The following is a 22050-nucleotide window of genomic DNA, read 5'->3' as shown; positions in this document are numbered from 1 at the left end:
ACAGCGCCGGGGAAAAGGCACAGCCCCGCAAGGCTCCGAGCACACTCGGTCACTCTCAAAACTTGTGTCATCGCTCGGGCTCTTTCATCGGTGTCAATTTTTATTCGCTTCGCCACTGGAGGTGGACTGGCGCGAGGGGGAGGGCACTGAGCCGTACGTCACAGCCGGAATAAGGGAAAAGCCATTTAAAGAGCTCATTTAAATGAGGGCATTCGTCCACTGGCACGTTGAGATGAGCGCCGGCCGGCAGAGGGACAGGTGACCATCGTGCCGCAAGGACGTGTCAGACAAGCCCCGACAGGGTCCGGCAGAGGACGGGCGGGCCTGGCGTTCGCGGAAGCCGGTCGCGAGTCCCAGCGGACCCATGTGAGCCGGCAATCCCGGCTTTCACCGGAATACTGTATTATTGTACATAGATCCTCGTCCCTGCGGCGGACGCGCGTACATAGGACGCGTCGCCTGCAGGGCAAATATTGACCCCTGGCCGACGGCACGCGCTCAACGAGGAGCTGGGCTCGTGCCGCTCCCTCTGCCGACGCTGCGCGCATCCTCTGGCGGATTAACATTGCGACCCAGGGAGCGCCAGGCGGGGACCGATCGAGGCGTTTGACTAGAGGCAAAAAAGGGCAAAGACACTACAACATGCGTCCTCCACCATTATCGCACCTACCGTCCGTGTAAGTACACCCTTTTGTCGTTGGTGCCGTACAATGGGTACGTGTGCACGTGTCTAATATCGATGCCGTGTGTACAGTGAGTATCGGTTTACGTTTTATCGATTTCTCGCGTTGGTCGACCCGGCGCCTGTGCACTCCCGTCGGCGATTTCTCGCTCCCCACGATCAACCGGACCCCGTCTCGCAGGGTCTTCCGGTGCATTCGCAGGTCCTAAAAGGGCCGAGCAATGATGCTCGATGAAGAGCGACACGAGATCTTCAATGGCATCATAAACGCCCAGTTAGCAGGTCATCCGTTCATCTGAGGGTCCACCAGGGACGGATTTGTAAACTTTTTGTTGTCTAATCGATTGACCCGTTTATCATTTAAAGCAATGTGCATGGCCGCTCATTAGCAATTCCAGAGGACAATGTTTACCTACGATGTTGATTGATCCATCCCGACACGTCGTCGCTCCAAGAACCGGTAATCCGCGGGAATTTCTGTGACTATTCAATTTTGATTCGTTCTTTCTCTCTTTTTCCCTCCTATTTCTTGTTTTTTATTTTTACTCCTCCAGATTTCTTCACGTGCTCGTGTTGTGCTTCCAAATTCAGGTACGACCCCAGGTGTTGGAACTCCCATCACCCGCTCGCGTTTTGGAAAGTGCATTAAGGCTCCTAGAGCAGGTGTAGAAAAAGGGGAACAAGTTTCACGCCTCGGTGGGAAGAACATTCATTCATTTGGAAAATGTCACATGCAAAGCAGGTGAAAGAGAAAGACAGTCCCCCAAGGTATACATTTGCAGATAAATTCTATATTTACACCTCAGTTTTCCTTGGTGTTTTCTGTGCTAAAAACCCTTCCATTCCAGCCAGATATGTTAATACGTGGTTAGAACAAAGCCATTGGTAATTGAATTGTGGTCTGTAAATTAAGAAGAATCTTACTAGGAATGCTCTTTATAATCTGTCATAAAGATACTCAACAATTATATATATATATATATATATATATATATATATATATATATATATATATATATATATATATATATATATATATATATATATATATATATATATATATATATATAAATAATACTTTTCTAGACCGTTATTTTAATTATTGGGAACACCACTCCAGCGCTGAAGCACAGATCCTAAATCCTATAAGATGCCTCCACACATCCTCAGCCTCTTGTATACACCCTTGCAATTCGAACGTAGAGTTAACGGTTTAAGAATTCAGGTTACGCGGTGACCGTGATGATGCTTGGCAGGAGTGCCATCATGGTCTATCGAGCGGCAGGAATCAGGAGGGAAGGGGGTGTTGGCAATTTGAGGTTAATCATGTCCGCGAGAGGTGCTGTGCATATACCGTGCCGGGTTTTAACATCGGCCCTCGCTCACCGGGCAGGCGGCCCCGGATTTCACGCAGCACGTGGAGGCACAGTTACAACGTCCGGACGCCCTGAGCCGCAAGCACATTCGCTCGTACCAGCTGTACAGCCGTACGAGTGGGAAGCACGTGCAGATTCTTGGAAAACGCATCAATGCCCGAGCTGAAGATGGCAACAGGTTTGGTATGTAACACTACCCCGCATCCTCCAAATCTTTATCATCTTAAATCCCAATTCTTCTCACATTTCCACACTCCACCCCCCCCACCCCCCCCCCCCCCCCCCCACCCCTCAACCCTTTATGTATTTTACCATCCATCCCATCACACTGCAAATCAATCATATTCCATCCATCCCATCACACTGCAAATCAATCATATTCCATCCATCCCATCACACTGCAAGTCCATCATATAACATCCGTCCCATCACACTGCAAATCAATCATATTCCATCCGTCCCATCACACAACAAATCAATCATATTCCATCCGTCCCATCACACTTCAAATCAATCATATTCCATCCGTCCCATCACACTGCAAATCAATCATATTCCATCCGTCCCATCACACTTCAAGTCCATCATATTCCATCCGTCCCATCACACTGCAAGTCCATCATATAACATCCGTCCCATCACACTTCAAGTCCATCATATTCCATCCATCCCATCACACTGCAAGTCCATCATATTCCATCCATCCCATCACACTGCAAGTCCATCATATAACATCCATCCCATCACACCACGTCCACCATTTACCATACATCCCATCACACCACAAGTCAATCATATTCCATCCATCCCATCACACTGCAAATCAATCATATTCCATCCATCCCATCACACTGCAAGTCCATCATATAACATCCATCCCATCACACCACGTCCACCATTTACCATACATCCCATCACACCACAAGTTAATCATATTCCATCCATCCCATCACACTGCAAGTCAATCATATTCCATCCATCCCGTCACACTTCATGTCCACCATTTACCATACATCCCATCACACTGCAAATCAATCATATTCTATCCATCCCATCACACTGCAAATCAATCATATTCCATCCATCCCATCATACTGCAAATCAATCATATTCTATCCATCCCATCACACTGCAAATCAATCATATTCCATCCGTCCCATCACACTGCAAGTCCATCATATAACATCCGTCCCATCACACTGCAAGTCCATCATATTCCATCCATCCCATCACACTGCAAGTCCATCATATAACATCCATCCCATCACACCACGTCCACCATTTACCATACATCCCATCACACCACAAGTCCATCATATTCCATCCGTCCCATCACACTGCAAATCAATCATATTCCATCCGTCCCATCACACTTCAAGTCCATCATATTCCATCCGTCCCATCACACTGCAAGTCCATCATATAACATCCGTCCCATCACACTTCAAGTCCATCATATTCCATCCATCCCATCACACTGCAAGTCCATCATATTCCATCCATCCCATCACACTGCAAGTCCATCATATAACATCCATCCCATCACACCACGTCCACCATTTACCATACATCCCATCACACCACAAGTTAATCATATTCTATCCATCCCATCACACTGCAAATCAATCATATTCCATCCATCCCATCACACTGCAAATCAATCATATTCCATCCATCCCATCACACTGCAAATCAATCATATAACATCCATCCCATCACACTACAAATCAATCATATTCCATCCATCCCATCACACTGCAAATCAATCATATTCCATCCATCCCATCACACTGCAAATCAATCATATAACATCCATCCCATCACACTACAAATCAGTCATATTCCATCCATCCCATCACACTGCAAATCAATCGTATTCAATCCATCGCATCACACAACAAATCGATCATATTCCATCCATCCCATCACACTACAAATCAATCATATTCCATCCATCCCATCACACTGCAAATCAATCATATTCCATCCATCCCATCACACTACAAATCAATCATATTCCATCCATCCCATCACACTACAAATCAATCATATGCCATCCATCCCATCACACTACAAATCAATCATATTCCATCCATCCCATCATACTACAAATCAATCATATTTCCATCCATCCCATCACACAACAAATCAATCATATTCCATCCATCCCATCACACTACAAATCAATCATATTCCATCCATCCCATCACACTGCAAATCAATCATATTCAATCCATCCCATCACACAACAAATCGATCATATTCCATCCATCCCATCACACTACAAATCAATCATATTCCATCCATCCCATCACACTGCAAATCAATCATATTCCATCCATCCCATCACATTACAAATCAATCATATTCCATCCATCCCATCACACTACAAATCAATCATATTCCATCCATCCCATCACACTACAAATCAATCATATTCCATCCATCCCATCACACTACAAATCAATCATATTTCCATCCATCCCATCACACAACAAATCAATCATATTCCATCCATCCCATCACACTACAAATCAATCATATTCCATCCATCCCATCACACTGCAAATCAATCATATAACATCCATCCCATCACACTGCAAATCAATCATATTCCACCCGTCCCATCACACTGCAAATCAATCATATTCCATTCATCCCATCACACTGCAAATCAATCATATAACATCCATCCCATCACACTACAAATCAATCATATTCCATCCGTCCCATCACACTACAAGTCCACCATTTACCATACATCCCATAACACTACAAGTCCATCATATACCACACATCCTATCACACCACAAGTCAATGATATAACATCCATCACATCACACTACAAGTCCATCATATACCATCCATCCCATCACACTGCGAGTCCATCATAACATCCATCCCATTGCACTGCACGTTCATCATAACATCCATCCCATCATCACATGACACATCCATCATAACATTCATCCCATCATCACATGACACGTCCATCATAACATCCATCCCATCACAAGACAAGTCCATCATACCATCCAACCCATCATCACATGACACATCCATCATAACATCCATCCCATCACAAGACAAGTCCATCATACCATCCAACCCATCATCACATGACACGTCCATCATACCATCCAACCCATCATCACATGACACGTCCATCATACCATCCAACCCATCATCACATGACACGTCCATCATAGCATCCAACCCATCATCACATGACAGTTCTATCATACCATCCATACCATCCATCCCATTGCACTCCAAGTCAACATCTCATTCTGTTTTACGTCACTATCTCACTTTCAGTGCACAAGCCCTAACCTTCTCTCCCTCCATTCCCCTTTCCTCTCCCTTTCTCTCTAATTTAGTGGCAATGATAATTATCTTTTGAACTAATTACACTCACCTGGCAGTGCAGAAGTCTGTATAAAGAAAAATGATTCAGCCATAACCCCCCCCCCCGAAACCTTTCTACAAGTTGATTCATAGACTAGACTCCAAATATTGAGTGAAATACACAGACAATTACATTACACAGGTTAACAGCCACAATCAACAATTGTGAACCCATTCGTTTTGTTCTATACAAGGTAAAAGTTTTGAACTTGCATGAGAATTGCCTGCGGTAGATAACAGAACATCTGAAATCCTTTATCTGATCCTTTACGAAATACCTTTACATACCTGTTTCACAGACTGCATTTGCCCCCTAGCTACCTTGTACAGAAGATGTAAGGCACACGCGAAGCAGAACTGAAGATAAAATAAGGGTATTAACTTGAAAGCCCCTTCGGTGTTCGAGCTTTGAGATAGCGTTAACGTTTGACTATAACAGTGATAAAGGTCAAACCGTGTGCATTTGAAGGGCCAAGGTGGCGAGTTATGTGTACTTTGTATGTCAAAGGCACCGCTGAGCCCGCAGATCTGCTTGAGTTGCCGGGAAAGGTGGCCGGCCGGTCCGACCCACATTCTGACCGCAACGTCTGACATTGGTCGCCCCAGACGAATCGTCTTCTAATCTTATACTTAAATGATGCCAAGTGCGGATAATTACAGTATCTCCTTCAAAAGGAGATGGTTTTGTGCCCGTAGAGTTGAAATGCATTGCTTCCGAGGTTAGTCGAGCGTGATCAGGGCATCTTAAATACAAATGGCGAAAAGCTTGCTATTTTATGTAAGACTGGTAGGAGTAGCCGGCGTTACCTGGTGATGTTCTAATCCTGTTGGCATTTTGAAGAAATCAATTTGGGGTTTTTTTTCTATTTTTTTGTGGGTGCCTAAAACACTTCCCTACACCAAATACGGAAAATTTATATTTATTATGATGATATTAAACACACACTCAATAATCCGGGATAATTTAATATCCCCTTTCACATTGCTACAAAGGCTCAGGCATCACAGAGCGATTTAAAAAAAAAAACTCGAACTTTAAAATATTCTTTTTAATTTTTGCCTAAAACTCTCCCAGCCACTCACTGATGAACCTGTGAAAGTTTGATGAAGATCTGTTCAGTTTTCTCTGAGAAAAATGGCGACACACACACAGACAGACAGACAGACAAACGGCTCTCTTATACTATAGATTATGGTTGTTGATATTAAAGTTTGAGGAATTTCATTTTAAGCACAAGTGACGCCATGTTGGAATGATTTTCAAGCCATTTCACAGCTGCAATAACAATCCCATCAAATGTTGCTAAAGAGCAGTAAGGTCCGTAAGTACTGACCACATGGTATACCTGGAGACGCGTTTCCCATTTCCATGAGGTTGAAACGCTCTCACTCCGGAGCCAGACAGGAAGTGCCGGGAGGCAGGTGAAACGGGACAGGTTCAGGCTGATTCTATACTCGAAGGCCAGAGCACAGATTCTTTATCTCCAACTCCAACGATTACACCATGCCCTTTTATCTCCAAGTGATGTTGATTTACCTTTTTCCTTTTTAAATCCATGGCAACAATGGGGGAGCATCTACACATTGCATATGAAAAATGATGGGAATTTTTGAATCTTCTCTTTTTTCCCCCCACGTCATTTGATGGAGTAGTGCATGGTTAGCACGTTTGCCTTTGAGCTGTCGTGTCTGCGTTCGATTCCCGATCCGACTATACAATGTCAGAGTGGAGTTTCACAATCACGGCGTTAATTGCATCATAGTGTGCCATTCCTTGGATGGATGTTGATCTTGGTCTCCCATCTGCTAACATTAGTTTGTGAATGTTAATTAATATAAAGGTCACACAGTAATATAAATATATGGTCACATAATATAATAATTCATAATAATATAAATCATTCATATATAAATAAATAAATAAAGTCCTGTTAATATAAAGATAAAATATAAAGAGGTCACACATATATAAAGTTATATAAATGACAATACGTTAATGTTAATATAAAGTTAATATAAATATTAAATGAATAATCACACTATAATCATAAATATAAATGAATAATCACGCTATAATAAAAATATAAATGAATAATCACACTATAATAAGAAATATAAATGAATAATCACACTATAATAAAAATATAAATGAATAATCACACTATAATAATAAATATAAATGAATAATCACACTATAATAAAAATATAAATGAATAATCACACTATAATAATAAATATAAATGAATAATCACGCTATAATAAAAATATAAATGAATAATCATACTATAATAAGAAATATAAATGAATAATCACACTATAATAAAAATATAAATGAATAATCACACTATAATAATAAATATAAATGAATAATCACACTATAATAATAAATATAAATGAATAATCACACTATAATAATAAATATAAATGAATAATCACACTATAATAATAAATATAAATGAATAATCACGCTATAATAAAAATATAAATGAATAATCACACTATAATAATAAATATAAATGAATAATCACACTATAATAATAAATATAAATGAATAATCACACTATAATAATAAATATAAATGAATAATCACACTATAATAATAAATATAAATGAATAATCACACTATAATAATAAATATAAATGAATAATCACACTATAATAATAAATATAAATGAATAATCATACTATAATAATAAATATAAATGAATAATCATACTATAATAATAAATATAAATGAATAATCACACTATAATAATAAATATAAATGAATAATCACACTATAATAATAAATATAAATGTCACATTAATATAAATAATATAAAGGTCACATAATATAAAATCTAATAATAATAAATAAATAATATAAGTTAATAATATAATTAATAATGTTAATGTCACACAATAATATAATATAAAGTTAATATAAATGTTAATATAAAGGTCACACAGTCTTTTGCAAAGAGGTGAGTTATTGTCAAAACCCTGAACAAATTAAAAATTCCTGCCCAAATCACCTTCAGTTGAGCGTCCGGCCAGGCCAGCCATTTTGTAAAAAACTTGGACCAAAAACTTTCCCTGGCTGACCCCACAAGAAGGTGGGAGTAAAAAGTAGAATATGTATAGTGTCGATTTCCCCCCATTTTCCCCAACCAACTTCTTTCTTCTCCTTACTCGTCTCTTGTACAACTCCTCTCCTATCCACTATCCACCAAAACCTCCCAGTTCTCTTCTCAAATGTCCTTTCCCATTAATATCCAATATTTTAAAGCTTTGGCTCTAAATATTTATTTGTTGAATGACACAGTGTGCACTTTTTCTTCATTAAATGACATCCATCAGCAAACGTCAAGAAAAGTATGTCAACAAACATTTGCTGTTCCTTGAGGAAATACCTGGGTCACCTGTTAACGTCATGGTTTGTGCTGCAGTTCAGACCGTTTTGCGATTGGGATGATGTGGAGATGTAGGGTTAAAACAAATAATGAACAAGGTGGTACATTTCTGCCACAACTTCATGATTGAGACGAAAGGAAATGATGTGATATTACGGAACTTGTTACATACAACTGTTGTGCTCCGCGTCATATATTGGAGTAAAACCTCATGCGGCTCATGCATTCTTTTCTTACAGCAAAACTTACGGTGGAGACTGACACGTTTGGAAGTCGAGTTCGAATTAAAGGCGCAGAAACTGGCTACTACATCTGCATGAACAACAGAGGAAAGCTTGTGGGCAAGGTACGTCCAAAAAGGAGAAAAAAGGAATTGATCATTTCTAGCAATCTGGTAAAGCATATTGATGGCAGAATGAACAACTCTTTCACAAGTGGATGGGTTTAAACCCTCAACGTTTGTGTAAAAACTTTTCAAATTGCAAGGATCTATAAATTATTATTATTATTATTGTTAGACAATGTTTAGTTATGTATGGGGTTGGCAATTCAAAGAGTATGTAAGGGTGGACCAAATCTTTCACGAACCAGCCGGCCAGGCCTGATGTTCGACTAGATCTTTATCACCCACAAGCATGAGTAATAAAATAATATGTTATAATAATATATACAGTAATAATTCATGGTAAAAATAATAATTGTACCTTATCACAGTTGAAGGACAGGTAACTCTTATTAATCATTAATTGTTTCGGTACAACTTGGAACTAGAAAGCATTTCAAAATGAAATCCCATCCTCATCCCATTTGTACTCAAACTAAACTTGACGATGACAGTTAAAAAAGTTCTCTATTCTATCGGTACTCTATTCTATTGGTTCTCTATTCTATTGCACTTCTATATAAAGAGTATATATTTATTTAACTGAAGAAGCACAATAACCCTATGACATGACGCTGACAACATGTGCATAAATTATACCAACACATCACCTCCAAAATAGGAGGCATCCGTGTGGTACTCAAGTCTTTGCAGACTGAGATTAAAGCTCTATGGTCACAAATAGACAAAGGCAGAGATGTCGATCTAAATTTCTCCCTCATTTTGGGCTCATCAGGACAACATACTGCAAATTGTTTATTTGTGACCAATCTAAGCTGCTAATAAACTTTAATCTTAGAGCTTTAATCTCAATCTGCAAAGACTTGAGTACCACACGGATGCCTCCTAGTTTGGAGGTGATGTGTTGGGATAATTTATGCACATGTTGTCAGCGTCATGTCATAGGGTTATTGTGCTTCTTCAGTTAAATTTAATATTCCTGACTGCAAACCTCCTAATTGTTCATGAGCAGGGCAGAGACAATGTGTCAGCGTGGCAGGCTACACTTGTTGCTAACAGGTTGTGCAGCAATTGCTGGGGTGAGCCTCAATCTGCCTTGCTTCCGAGTCAAGTTAGGGGATTCAATCTATATGTATGTATATATATATATATATATATATATACATATATATATATATACATACACACACACACACATATACATACATACACAGTCACGTGAAAAAGTAAGTACACCCCATGTAAAGTTTTGACTTTTTCAACATATTTCAACATAGTTATTTGATCTTCATTTCAACAATATTGATAGATAAAGGTGATATAATATAACAAATATCATGAAACATTTACATTTTGTAGTCCATTGTATAATTAAAATAAACATAAATGCAAATTTCACATGTGGAAAAAGTAAGTACACCCTTGGCTCTAATAGGTGGTATTGCCTCCTTTGGCAGAAACAACCTCAAGTAGGCGTTTCTTATAACTGTCTACCAGTCTCTGACATCGACTGGGATACATTTTTGTCCACTACTTCATGCAGAATTCTTTCAGCTGTGCGATCTTTGAGGGGTTTCTTGCATGCACAGATCGATTATTTTTATTTTTATTTTTTCTGTATACAAGATCGAGGCTCGTGAAAGAGCTAACATTAATCACACAGAAAGACAAACCGGCACATAAAACATATAACATGGGGAGTGGTAGACAAGATGGGGCGAGAGGGGGAGGAACGCAAACACAACATCTGAGAGCAGGGACATCGAGAGATCTGTGGGAGAGAGAGGGCTTTGGGGGGGGGGAGGCATGGGAAGGGGGGGGGGTGGGAGAGGCATAAAACATATGGACACTGCCAGGACTTCCAGGAAAGAAGTTGGAATTTCAAACAAGGTGGATCTGGGGTGAATTAGTGGGGGTAGAAAAGATCAAGGTTTTGGATGGGGAAAGATAAGAGATGGTGGTGAACAGCTGTTTTAAAGACCTGAAGGGAGGAGTGGGATTGAAGGGAGTGTGGGAGTTTGTTCCAGAGGCGGGAGAAAAGAGGAATGAAAGAGTGAAGGTGAGCAGAGAGCCGAGATTTCGGCAGTTTAACCATCAGACGGTTGCTGGCAGATCTTCTGCGACCTGTAGGAATATTTGGGGGACAAAGCACAGAGAGAGCTGGGGGAGCAAGGCCGGAGAGGAGTCGGTAGAAGACAGAAAGACGACCTACCTGTCTGCTGTGAGTGAGTGAAAGGCCCTCGGAGATATCTTCATCACGGGAGATTCCAGTGATTCTGAAAGCTTTGGTTTCAACAGCGTGAAGCCGAGCTAGGTGTGAGGCAGGAGCACCGGCCCATAGGGGAGAACAGTATTCCATTGAGCTGCGGATGAAAGCCTTGTATGTGGTGAGGAGCTCAGCTGTGCCGAGGAAGAACTTCGCACGACGGAGGATACCCAGTCGGCGACTGGCTTTGGAGGCCAGCTTGGAAATATGGTTTTCCCAAGAAAGATCATGGCAGATAGTGAGACCCAAAAGCTTGAGCGACAGTGCCACTTCAACAACAAAGAGCAAACCAAACTAAATGTCTGAGGTTTAAATAAGACAGGTTCCTCCAAGATGCTCTCTAACGATGTTCTAATCATTTGCACCTGAGCTGGTGCATCTGATTCTAATTATAGGTATTTGAGGTAGTGATAAATGTAGGGGTGTACTTACTTTTTCCACATGCGAAATTTGCATTTATGTTTATTTAAATTATACAATGGACTACAAAATGTAAATGTTTCATGATATTTGTTATATTATATCACCTTTGTCTATCAATATTGTTGAAATGAAGATCAAATAGCTGTATGTTGAAATATGTTGAAATATGTTGAAAAAGTCAAAACTTTACATGGGGTGTACTTACTTTTTCACGTGACTGTATATATATATATATATATATATATATATATATATATATATATATATATATATATATATATATATATATATATATGTATATATATATATATATATATATATATATATATATATATATATATATATATATATATATATATATATATATTTGGCTTAGCGGTTAGGGTGCCGGCTTGGGATCCTAGGATCCTGGGTGCCAGCTTGGGATCCTAGGATCCTGGGTTCGAATCCCGTTCGATCGCTGAATTAACGCCAGGGGGGTTGACTCAGCCCGTCATCCTTCCGAGGTCGGCAAATTGAGTACCACCTTGCTGGGATGAATGATCACGGTGTGTACCCCGATTTAGAATAGGTACACCGTATCCCCGCGCATCGTAAGAGCGTGACCAAGGGTTGGCGTCAGGAAGGGCATCCGGCCATAAAAACATTGCCTCAAACAGGGAACCATGATTGTCATGGGGCCCGCAAGGCTAACCCCCGCTCTAGCGGGGAAAATGGCCTTAAAACGATCATTCATTCATTCATACAGTATACACACACATATATCATTTGTGTCCTCTATTGGTAAAAATGTTATGACCTGGACAGATAGACTCAAGCTCAATGGTAAATAAATATGGAAGCACAGAAGCGATTTTAAAAATGCAGCGTCTCACACTTGACACGCTGCGGACAGGCTAAGGCCTATTTGTGCTTACCGTAACGTTTCCCTTTGACATTTTGACCCATTTATCAGTTAATCTTCTCCATAATCTCATCATAATGGTTTGTTGAAAATATGAAGACAAAAGCTGAAATTGTAAAAACGTTATTGACCTAGACAGATAGACAGGCATTAGCATTATCATTATTATTATCAATAACATTATCACTTTGTTTAATTATTTACCCTGCCGAGAAATAAACAGTTTACGGGGAAGGGCCTCCATGTTATAGCACTTTTCTCCCGAGTAGCCTCATTCCCGGAACTCGTTTCCAAGACGAAAAAAACCCACATGTCTCGTGGATCTGTTCTGTGGAGGGGCTAATACGGGCTATTTATAGTCACTATGGCTTTGCCCTTTCACATGTTGACCCAATTATTTATTTATTTTTTCTCCATTTTCTCATAATAAAGGTTTGTTGAAAATTTGATGACAAAAGCTCAAATGATAAAAAGTTATGGCCTGGACGAACAGACAGACACACACAAGCGATTGCAAAACCCCATTTCCCACTATGCAGGGGAAGACGCTAACAAGGTATAGTGCGGATATATCTGAACACTTTACGATTCTTTTATTTACTACTTCAATAAAATATCATCAACCGTGCTTTATTGTGGCGAATGGGAGTTTAACCCCTCCATATACATGTGATTTAGTCGTCGTGTGTGTGTGTGTGTGTGTGTGTGTGTGTGTGTGTGTGTGTGTGTGTGTGTGTGTGTGTGTGTGTGTATATGTGTGTAGTGTGTGTATATATATATATATATATATATATATATATAACATCCATTGGTGATAAATGATGTTTGGAGTGGTGAATTGATAAAATTAAGAAAATTGGGGATGATGAGAAGGGAGGACAGTAGTAACTAGATGATATTCATAGAATACTTACCCTGCGCAGTCTTGAGAAGGACTTGGTGCAAGCCAACTATTCTGTTTTTTAAGGGTTGTTTTTTTCTTATCCAATATGGCTGCCAGACCAGTGACTGATGATGTCACTTTGATCAAACTATATTTCCCATGGGTAGTTGATCAATTAGTTAAAGATTTGCATTGATTTGAAAATTTTCATTACTTGTCTAATCAAGTGTTGTACTTGTCGAATTATGACGTCATAGTGAAGGCACCGATGACATCATCATTGACATATCTTATTCCCCATGGGGAGTACTTGACAATGAGCCATGTTTCAATTTTTTCCATGGAGTGGGGTCGGAGATATAGAGGGGCAAAATTTTTCGGTTTTTGCAAGATGGCGCCTTTACAGCTGAAAAATGACGTCATAATTATCATTAAAATATTCTACAGGAGGAGACACTCCTATGGTAAAAATTTCGTGTCAATCGGACCAAGAATTGCAGAGATTATAATTCATACTGATCGAATCAAGCATTGTACTTGCCCAATTATGATGTCGTTATTGCGGTACTGATGACATCATCATTAATATATCTTATTCCCCAAGGGGAGTGTTTGACATTGAACCATATTTCAATTTTTTTCCATGGATTGGTTTCGGAGATACAGAGGTGCAACTTTTTTCGATTTTTCCAAGATGGCGCCTGTACCACGTGACCAGTGACGTCATAATTATCATGAGAACAATTCTACAGGAGCAGCTCATATTCTGAAAATTTCGTATTCATCGGACTATCAGTTGCAGCAGAATTTTTTTTTTCATACTGATCAGATCAAGCGTTGTACTTGTCGAATTATGACGTCATAATGGAGGCACCTATGACATTATCATTAACGTATCTTATTCCCCATGGGGTGTACTTGACAATGAGCCATGTTTCAATTTTTTCCATTAAGCGGTTTAGGAGATATAGAGGTGTAACGTTTTTCCAAGATGGCGTCCGTACAACGTGACCTATGACGTCATAATTATCAGCAAAAAAATCTACAGGCAAGGGCGCTCCTACTGTACAATTTCAAGTCAATCGGACCAACGGTTGCCGGGAAAATGAATTTTTAAATGCAGACACGGCATGCGTACGGCACACGGCACACGTACGCAACCGATTGCTTAACCCTGTTTTCGCTTCGCGAGCGCAGGGTGTTAAGAGGAGGGTAGATAAAGAGAAAGGAAGTTGGGCGTAACAGGAAAATCATTGGATGGGGGTCAAAATGGCACCATATTTGCTTAGGTAACAATCTGAATGGCCAGCAAACGATTCAAATAGATGTGGCATGCAGGACAATGCAATCCACCAGCATCCCTCTATCCTCGTGTTGTCAGGATGGCTTTCCAACTAACATTTGTTTTCCAGATATTTCCATGAGTCTTTAACAAGGCATTATTTTTTACTTCCCTGTACAATGGGACCAGATAACAAAAAGAACGATACTCAGTAGAGCACATACCTTTGCCAGGCTGAACAGTTCACGTTTTGGATCCCACTGATAGAGTCGAGGGTGTGTGTATATGGGTCCGGACCTGAACCAAAATCTAACTGGCTTATTCTTGTCAAACACCGAACTCATCCACCAGGTTTTGTCATAATCCGTCCACAACGTTTTGAAATGTTATGCTATGTATTGTTTTTGGCCCCATCTCTCAATGGTGAAGAATCACTTTTTAAAATCTCGTGTCTGGATCCAGATTTTCACTAAAATCTAATGAATTTGTTCTTATCACACACCCAAATAACCTGCCCACCAAGTTTTGTACGAATCCGTCCACAACATTTTGCGATCATCCTGCTCACAGACAAACAACCAGACAAATAGAGGTGAAAACATAACCTCCGTCCACCTTGGGTGGTGGAGGTATAAAGCGAATATTGCATATCATATTTATAGAAGAAGTAATTTCGTTTATTTCCAGCAGAATCAGAGTTTATGAAAGACCAGATAATCTTACGGAGCCATATTCATACACAAAACCAAGCCTCACCACCATTACTCTGGTACCTAAAGTAGGTTAAACTGACGTTGTTATGAAGGTTACAATAACGTACGTGTTATTAATATTTAATGCAACACATACTTTCATATCCGTTATTGCTCATTTCTACGTAGATTTCAGGGTTATTGCTGATTGTGGCCCCTCACCCCAACTCTGCCATATGTTACATACATATCCCTTTACTTACTCATCTCTCCTCCAAACATTCTTTCCCTTTTCTCTTCAATCCTCCCCCACTCCACTAACACCTGTTATAATACGTGTCTTAATTTTCCCATTTAACCACCACACCACACCTTACACAAAAGCATTATACTGTGGATAATGCCCCTTAAGAAGAATTCAACTGTATACACAGAGTGTCACATGAGTCCCTTTACTCCCATGTTAACAGTCCCAATTTGATTTCAGGTGAACAATGGTGCTCACACTGACACTTGATTATTACCTATCACAATGCATGAAATATATGGGAAAATAAGTGTAAAATGGAGAAATAAATCAATGTACAATACAGTACTTGTTTTATTCTGCCCACCCTATTCTAGTAAGAAAAGTTTCAGGGTAAAGGGACATATCGGACACCATGTACATGAATGTAGCAAAAATTTTTTTGTTACCAGAGGTGTGGTTACACAGTTCTTAAACTAAATGCATATATACAGTATACACACTCACACACACACACACACACACACACACACACACACACAAGTTAGCGTTATGTAGACTTTAGGATCAGTGTTTTATTTTAAGCTGCTTGTGATCATCCACGCATCACTTCCTCAACCAGGAGAAATGCGGAGTTTGTACTGCACATGCGTATTCTGCCTGAACACAATTTGCGATCTAAAATGCTGAGAGTTCAATTGTGAAGTTTTCATTGTACAGACTTGGCATTTAATATGGAATATTTTTTTTGTGGGGGTGAACTTACTTTTAAAGATGTCTTAGAACCAAAAGTTCATTGGATTTATGTTGAAATTATTCTAGATTTTGTTAATGTGGCCTTTAAAAGAAACAAAAACCACATTTGACATTTCGAAACATTGAAAGTGATGTAAACTGATATCGAACTCGATTCATGGACAGTACTGTGTTAAACCTCTGTACGTTTTCCAGAAGTATCTCTTTATTTTGCACATGAGCCAAAAAATTTTTAACAAAAACAAAACTTAAATTACGACTGGGATTACGGACAGTAAAATTACAGTTCAGTACTTCGTGTAACCCCCACGAGCATTCAGGAGAGCACGTACACGTTGAGGCATGCTGTTCACGAGATTTGCCAAGGTTTGGACAGGAAACCCTTGCCATGCAGTGACAATAGCCACTGCAATTCATGCACAGAGGTAGGCTGCTGGTCCAAGTGGTCGATTTGATGCGTTAATTCTGCCCACAAGTTCTCTATCGGATTCATATCCGGGGACATGGCAGGCCACTCCATGTGCTCTACACCACGGTCAACAAGAAAGTGTTGGATCATGCGAGCACGATGAGGCCATGCATTGTCATCTTGGAAGTCAAAGTTTCCTCGAAAGGCTGCACAAGCAAATGGAAACAATGTTTCTTCCAGAATGGCCCTGTACTTGAACTGGTTCAGGTTTCCATTCAGAACAACCAGGTCAGTTTTGCCCCCTGCATGAAAAGCAGCCCAAACGGTCACCCCACCACCTCCAGCTTGGACTCTTGGCACTATACAATCTTTGTTGTAGGTTTCATGCACTTGTCTGCGCACTCGGACGCGACCATCTTGACGATAGACCAGAAATCTAGACTCGTCACTGAAGATCACGTGATTCCAGTGTCCTGGCTGCCATTGACGGTGCTCTCTGGCCCACTGCAATCGGCGCTGGCAGTGTTGTATGGTCAGGCGTGGCTTTCTCAGGGGATGCCTGGCACGATAGCCTGCTTGAACCAGTCGTTGGTTGACTAGCCTTCTGGATACAGGCACATTTGTCAGTTGCTGCCACTCAGCCCTAAGCCGATTAGCTGACTTGGTACGGCCATTGCGGACTAACCGGTGCAGCTGGCGATCATCCCTCCCTGTGGTTCTGCGCGGACGTCCTGGCCTCGGTATTGCAGTAGGGACACCCCTCTGAGCATTTCGGTTCAGGATCTTTGACACCTGACCTTGAGTGATGCCATACTGCCGAGAAATAGCACGCTGTTTCATGCTGTAATTTCGTAAAGCCACCACTCCATGACAAACAGCATTGTCAACTTGACGGACCATCTCCAGATGAAGCGGCAATAACTTTTGGAGACGTGCAGCAGTTGTTTTCCACCAATACAGAACGCAACAACCCTTGTATACCCGACTGTGAAGCCAATCATCAAATGCACCTGTCTGTACATCTGGCCACGCCACCTGTGATATAATCCTGTTGTTGACTTCTTGCTGCGACAGACAATCAGTGACATGGTTCTTTTCACAAATAAATCACCAAAGTGTAAAAGAAACTCACCAGATTGATATACTGAGTTAAGAAAGTAAACCCAAGTAAAGAAAAAATATATATATTCCATATTAAATGCCAAGTCTGTATATAATACTGTTTTTGTGTGTGTATATTTATACACATACATATATACACATACAAAAACTATTATGTATGAATAAAACTTCACAATTGAACTCGTAGCATTTTAGATCACAAATACTTTATGGTGTGGTCCACGAAGGCATAATATGGTTATAGTATGTCCCAAAAATAATTTTCAGGTGTATGGTGTGTTCCAGAAAATGTATCACTTTGTGGAAATATCACCATTTTAATTGTGCTTTGCTGCAAATCTCAGTGTTGGATGATTTGGCTTGAATCCCCACTTAAAATGAATGAAATGAAACATTTTGAAAATTTCGAATTATTCTCCCTCTGATTTCAACATCATCGTAATGCATATTGTAAGGTTTTTGTTTTTTTTTCTTTTTAAATAAAAAGATTATTTTTAATAGCTGATATCACCGGGTGGCGCTATATGGTACATATTTACAAAGAAATAATTGACGTCTTTCACCCACCATGAACTCCCTCCCTCAGATATGCTACCTCGATAGAAACCATTCTTGAGGCACCCTCAGACAATTTGCAAAATTTGGTTGCATTTGATTCAGTAGTTCTTCAGCTTTTTAAGCATAATAAGGAAATACATAAATATACAAATTCACTTTTATAGTACTCATCCTAGTACAAGGGATTTTTACTCGTCGCCTTGCTGACAGGTTTAATCAAAAGACAGCATGTTGTACTTTCCATTCATTCTGCTCACTCTTTTCATATTCCCAAGATCATCTTACATCTGCTTGGAAGACAACTAATGTAATCTTTGAACATCAACCCTCCTTGCTGCTTTTATATGACGCAAGCAAAAAATCACTTCTGCTTCTCTGCTAAGCTGTGTTGGATGCTTTGGTTTGAACCTCTGCTCAAAATGAGTAAAATGAAACATTTGGAATATTTTGAATAATTCTAACTCAGATTTCAATATCACTGTAATGTTAAGTTGTTTAATATATTTTTTAGATAAGATGATTTGTCATACTGTCTACCACTGAGACTGAGTGGCGCTATACAATGCACATTTACATAGAGAGGATTTTTGGTCTTCCACCCACGACCCCTGAAATGCTACCAATACAGAAACCATACATGGGATACCCTCATGCAACAAGCAAAATTTGGTTAGATTTGGTTCAGTCGTTTTTTCGTTTTTGAAGCATATATAAACATATAAACAATTAAACTTTTATTATATACGTATACATATATTTTTTATGTTTGGATTGGCAGAGATAAAAAGCAATCATGTGGGGTGTGACGAGTGCTGCCTCGATCCCCTATGGACGAAAGTCCTGTGCAAGCGCAAACCAAATCACACATCATGCTCCACACGGAGCAGCGCTTGTCCCACTCGATAGTTGATTTTTATCTCCACCAATCCCAATGTACCTTCTATTTTGGTTTACATGAGTGGGAACGATGGTCTGGGTGACAGACAGCCTTTTCGTTCTTTGCAGCTTATGCGGATTTTACCATTTGAGACATAATCCATGGCGAGTGCTTGCCATTAAAGCCAGGAGGTGCTGTTATACAGACTTGGCATTTACTATGGATTATTTTTTTTGTGGGGGTGAACTTACTTTTCAAGATGACTTAGAACCAAAAGTTCATTGGAATTATGTAGAAATTATTCTAGATTTTGTTAATGTGACGTTTAAAAGAAACAAAAACCACATTTGACATTCCGAAGCAAATAAATTGATCCTCGAAAGTGATGTAAACTGATATCGAACTCAATTCACGGACAGTACTGTGTTAAACTTCTGTACGTTTTCCAGACGTATCTCTTTATTTTGCACATTAGCCAAAAAAAATTTCCAACAAAAACAAAAGCTAAATTATGACTGGGATTACGGACAGTAAAATTACAGTTCAGTACTTCGTGTAACCCCCACGAGCATTCAGGAGAGCTCGTACACGTTGAGGCATGCTGTTCACGTGATTTGCCAAGGTTTGGACAGGAATCGCTTGCCATACAGTGACAATAGTCTGCTGCAATTCATGCACAGAGGTCGGCTGCTGGTCCAAGTTGTCGATTTGATGCGTTAATTCTGCCCACAAGTTCTCTATCGGATTCATATCCGGGGACATGGCAGGCCACTCCATATGCTCTACACCACGTTCAGCAAGAAAGTGTTGGATCATGCGAGCACGATGAGGCCATGCATTGTCATCTTGAAGACAAAGTTTCCTCGAAAGGCTGCACGAGCAAATGGAAGCAATGTTTCTTCCAGAATGACCCTGTACTTGAACTGGTTCAGGTTTCCATTCAGAACAACCAGGTCAGTTTTGCCCCCTGCATGAAAAGCAGCCCAAACGGTCACCCCACCACCTCCAGCTTGGACTCTTGGCACTATACAATCTTCGTTGTGGGCTTCATGCACTTGTCTGCGCACTCGGACGCGGCCATCTTGACGATAGACCAGAAATCTAGACTCGTCACTGAAGGTCACATGTTTCCAGTGTCCTGGCTGCCATTGACGGTGCTCTCTGGCCCACTGCAATCGGCGCTGGCTGTGTTGTCTGGTCAGGCGTGGCTTTCTCAGGGGACGCCTGGCACGATAGCCTGCTTGAACCAGTCGTTGGTTGACGCCTTCTGGATACAGGCACATTTGTCAGTTGATGCCGCTCAGGCCTACGCCGATTAGCTGACTTGGTACGGCCATTGCAGACTAACCGGTGCAGCTGGCGATCATCTCTCCTTGTGGTTCTGCGTGGACGTCCTGGCCTCGGTATTGGAGTAGGGACACCCCTCTGAGCATTTCGTTTCACGATCTTTGACACCTGACCTTGAGTGATGCCATACTGCCGAGCAATAGCACGCTGTTTCATGCCAGAATTTCGTAAAGCCACCACTCCATGACAAACAGCATTGTCAAGTTGACGGACCATCTCCAGAGGAAGCGGCAATAACTTTTGTAGACGTGCAGCAGTTGTTTTCCACTAATACAGAACGCAACAACCCTTGTATACCCGATTGTGAAGCCAATCGTCAAATGTACCTGTCTTTACATTTTGTCACGCCACCTGTGATATAATCCTGTTATTTACTTCTTGCTGCGAAAGACATTCAGTGACATGGTTCTTTCAACAAAGACATCACCGAAGGGTAAAAAAAACTCACCAGATTGATATACTGAGCTCAGAAAGTAAACCAAAGTCAAGAAAAAATAAATATTCCATATTAAATGCCAAGTCTGTATATATATATATATATATATATATATTGATAAATAGGAATAAATTCCTGTCTGAGGCTCGTGTCAAAAATTCCTGACTCAACCGAGGGCTCAATCCCACAGACCTCATAACTAATGTGGCAACATCCCACTGAGTTATTGAGTCTTTGGGATAACTTTAGGAGTTTCCCCCACTCACACTGCAAGCTTTATAATGGCTGGCATAGGGAGACCCCAGTGTGTGTGTGTGTGTGTGTGTGTGTGTGTGTGTGTGTGTGTGTGTGTGTGTGTGTGTGTGTGTGTGTGTGTGTGTGTGTGTGTATGTATGTATGTATGTGTGTGTGTGTGTGTGTGTGTGTGTGTGTGTGTGTGTGTGTGTGTTTGTTTGTTGTTGGTTGTTATGCAAATGTCAGACCTCTCAGGTCTCGAAGTATCCACCTCTGTATGTGTGTGTGTGTATGTATGTATATATATATATATATATATATATATATATATATATATATATATATATATATATATATATATATATATATATATATATATATATATATATATATATATATACACTCAACCCTCG

General features: G+C 40.2%; 1 protein-coding gene across 1 annotated transcript in view; it reads left to right on the top strand.

Annotated features, from left to right (window-relative positions):
• Nucleotides 1-248: 248 nt before the first annotated feature.
• LOC137412964 (fibroblast growth factor 8-like) overlaps nt 249-22050 on the top strand; it is a 50264-nt gene continuing 28462 nt past the window's right edge. Inside the window, exons 1-4 of the mRNA XM_078772181.1 lie at nt 249-677; nt 1237-1273; nt 2076-2241; nt 9098-9204. Of these exons, the coding sequence (XP_078628307.1) occupies nt 643-677; nt 1237-1273; nt 2076-2241; nt 9098-9204 (345 nt within the window). The 5' untranslated portion in view covers nt 249-642. The remainder of the gene's footprint in view (nt 678-1236; nt 1274-2075; nt 2242-9097; nt 9205-22050) is intronic.

This window comes from Myxine glutinosa, chromosome 2 (genome assembly GCF_964187855.1).
Source record: "Myxine glutinosa chromosome 2, kmMyxGlut1.1, whole genome shotgun sequence".
Taxonomy (NCBI): domain Eukaryota; kingdom Metazoa; phylum Chordata; class Myxini; order Myxiniformes; family Myxinidae; genus Myxine; species Myxine glutinosa.
The sequence above is the reverse complement of the archived record's forward strand: the minus strand, read 5'-3'. Positions and strand labels throughout refer to the sequence as shown.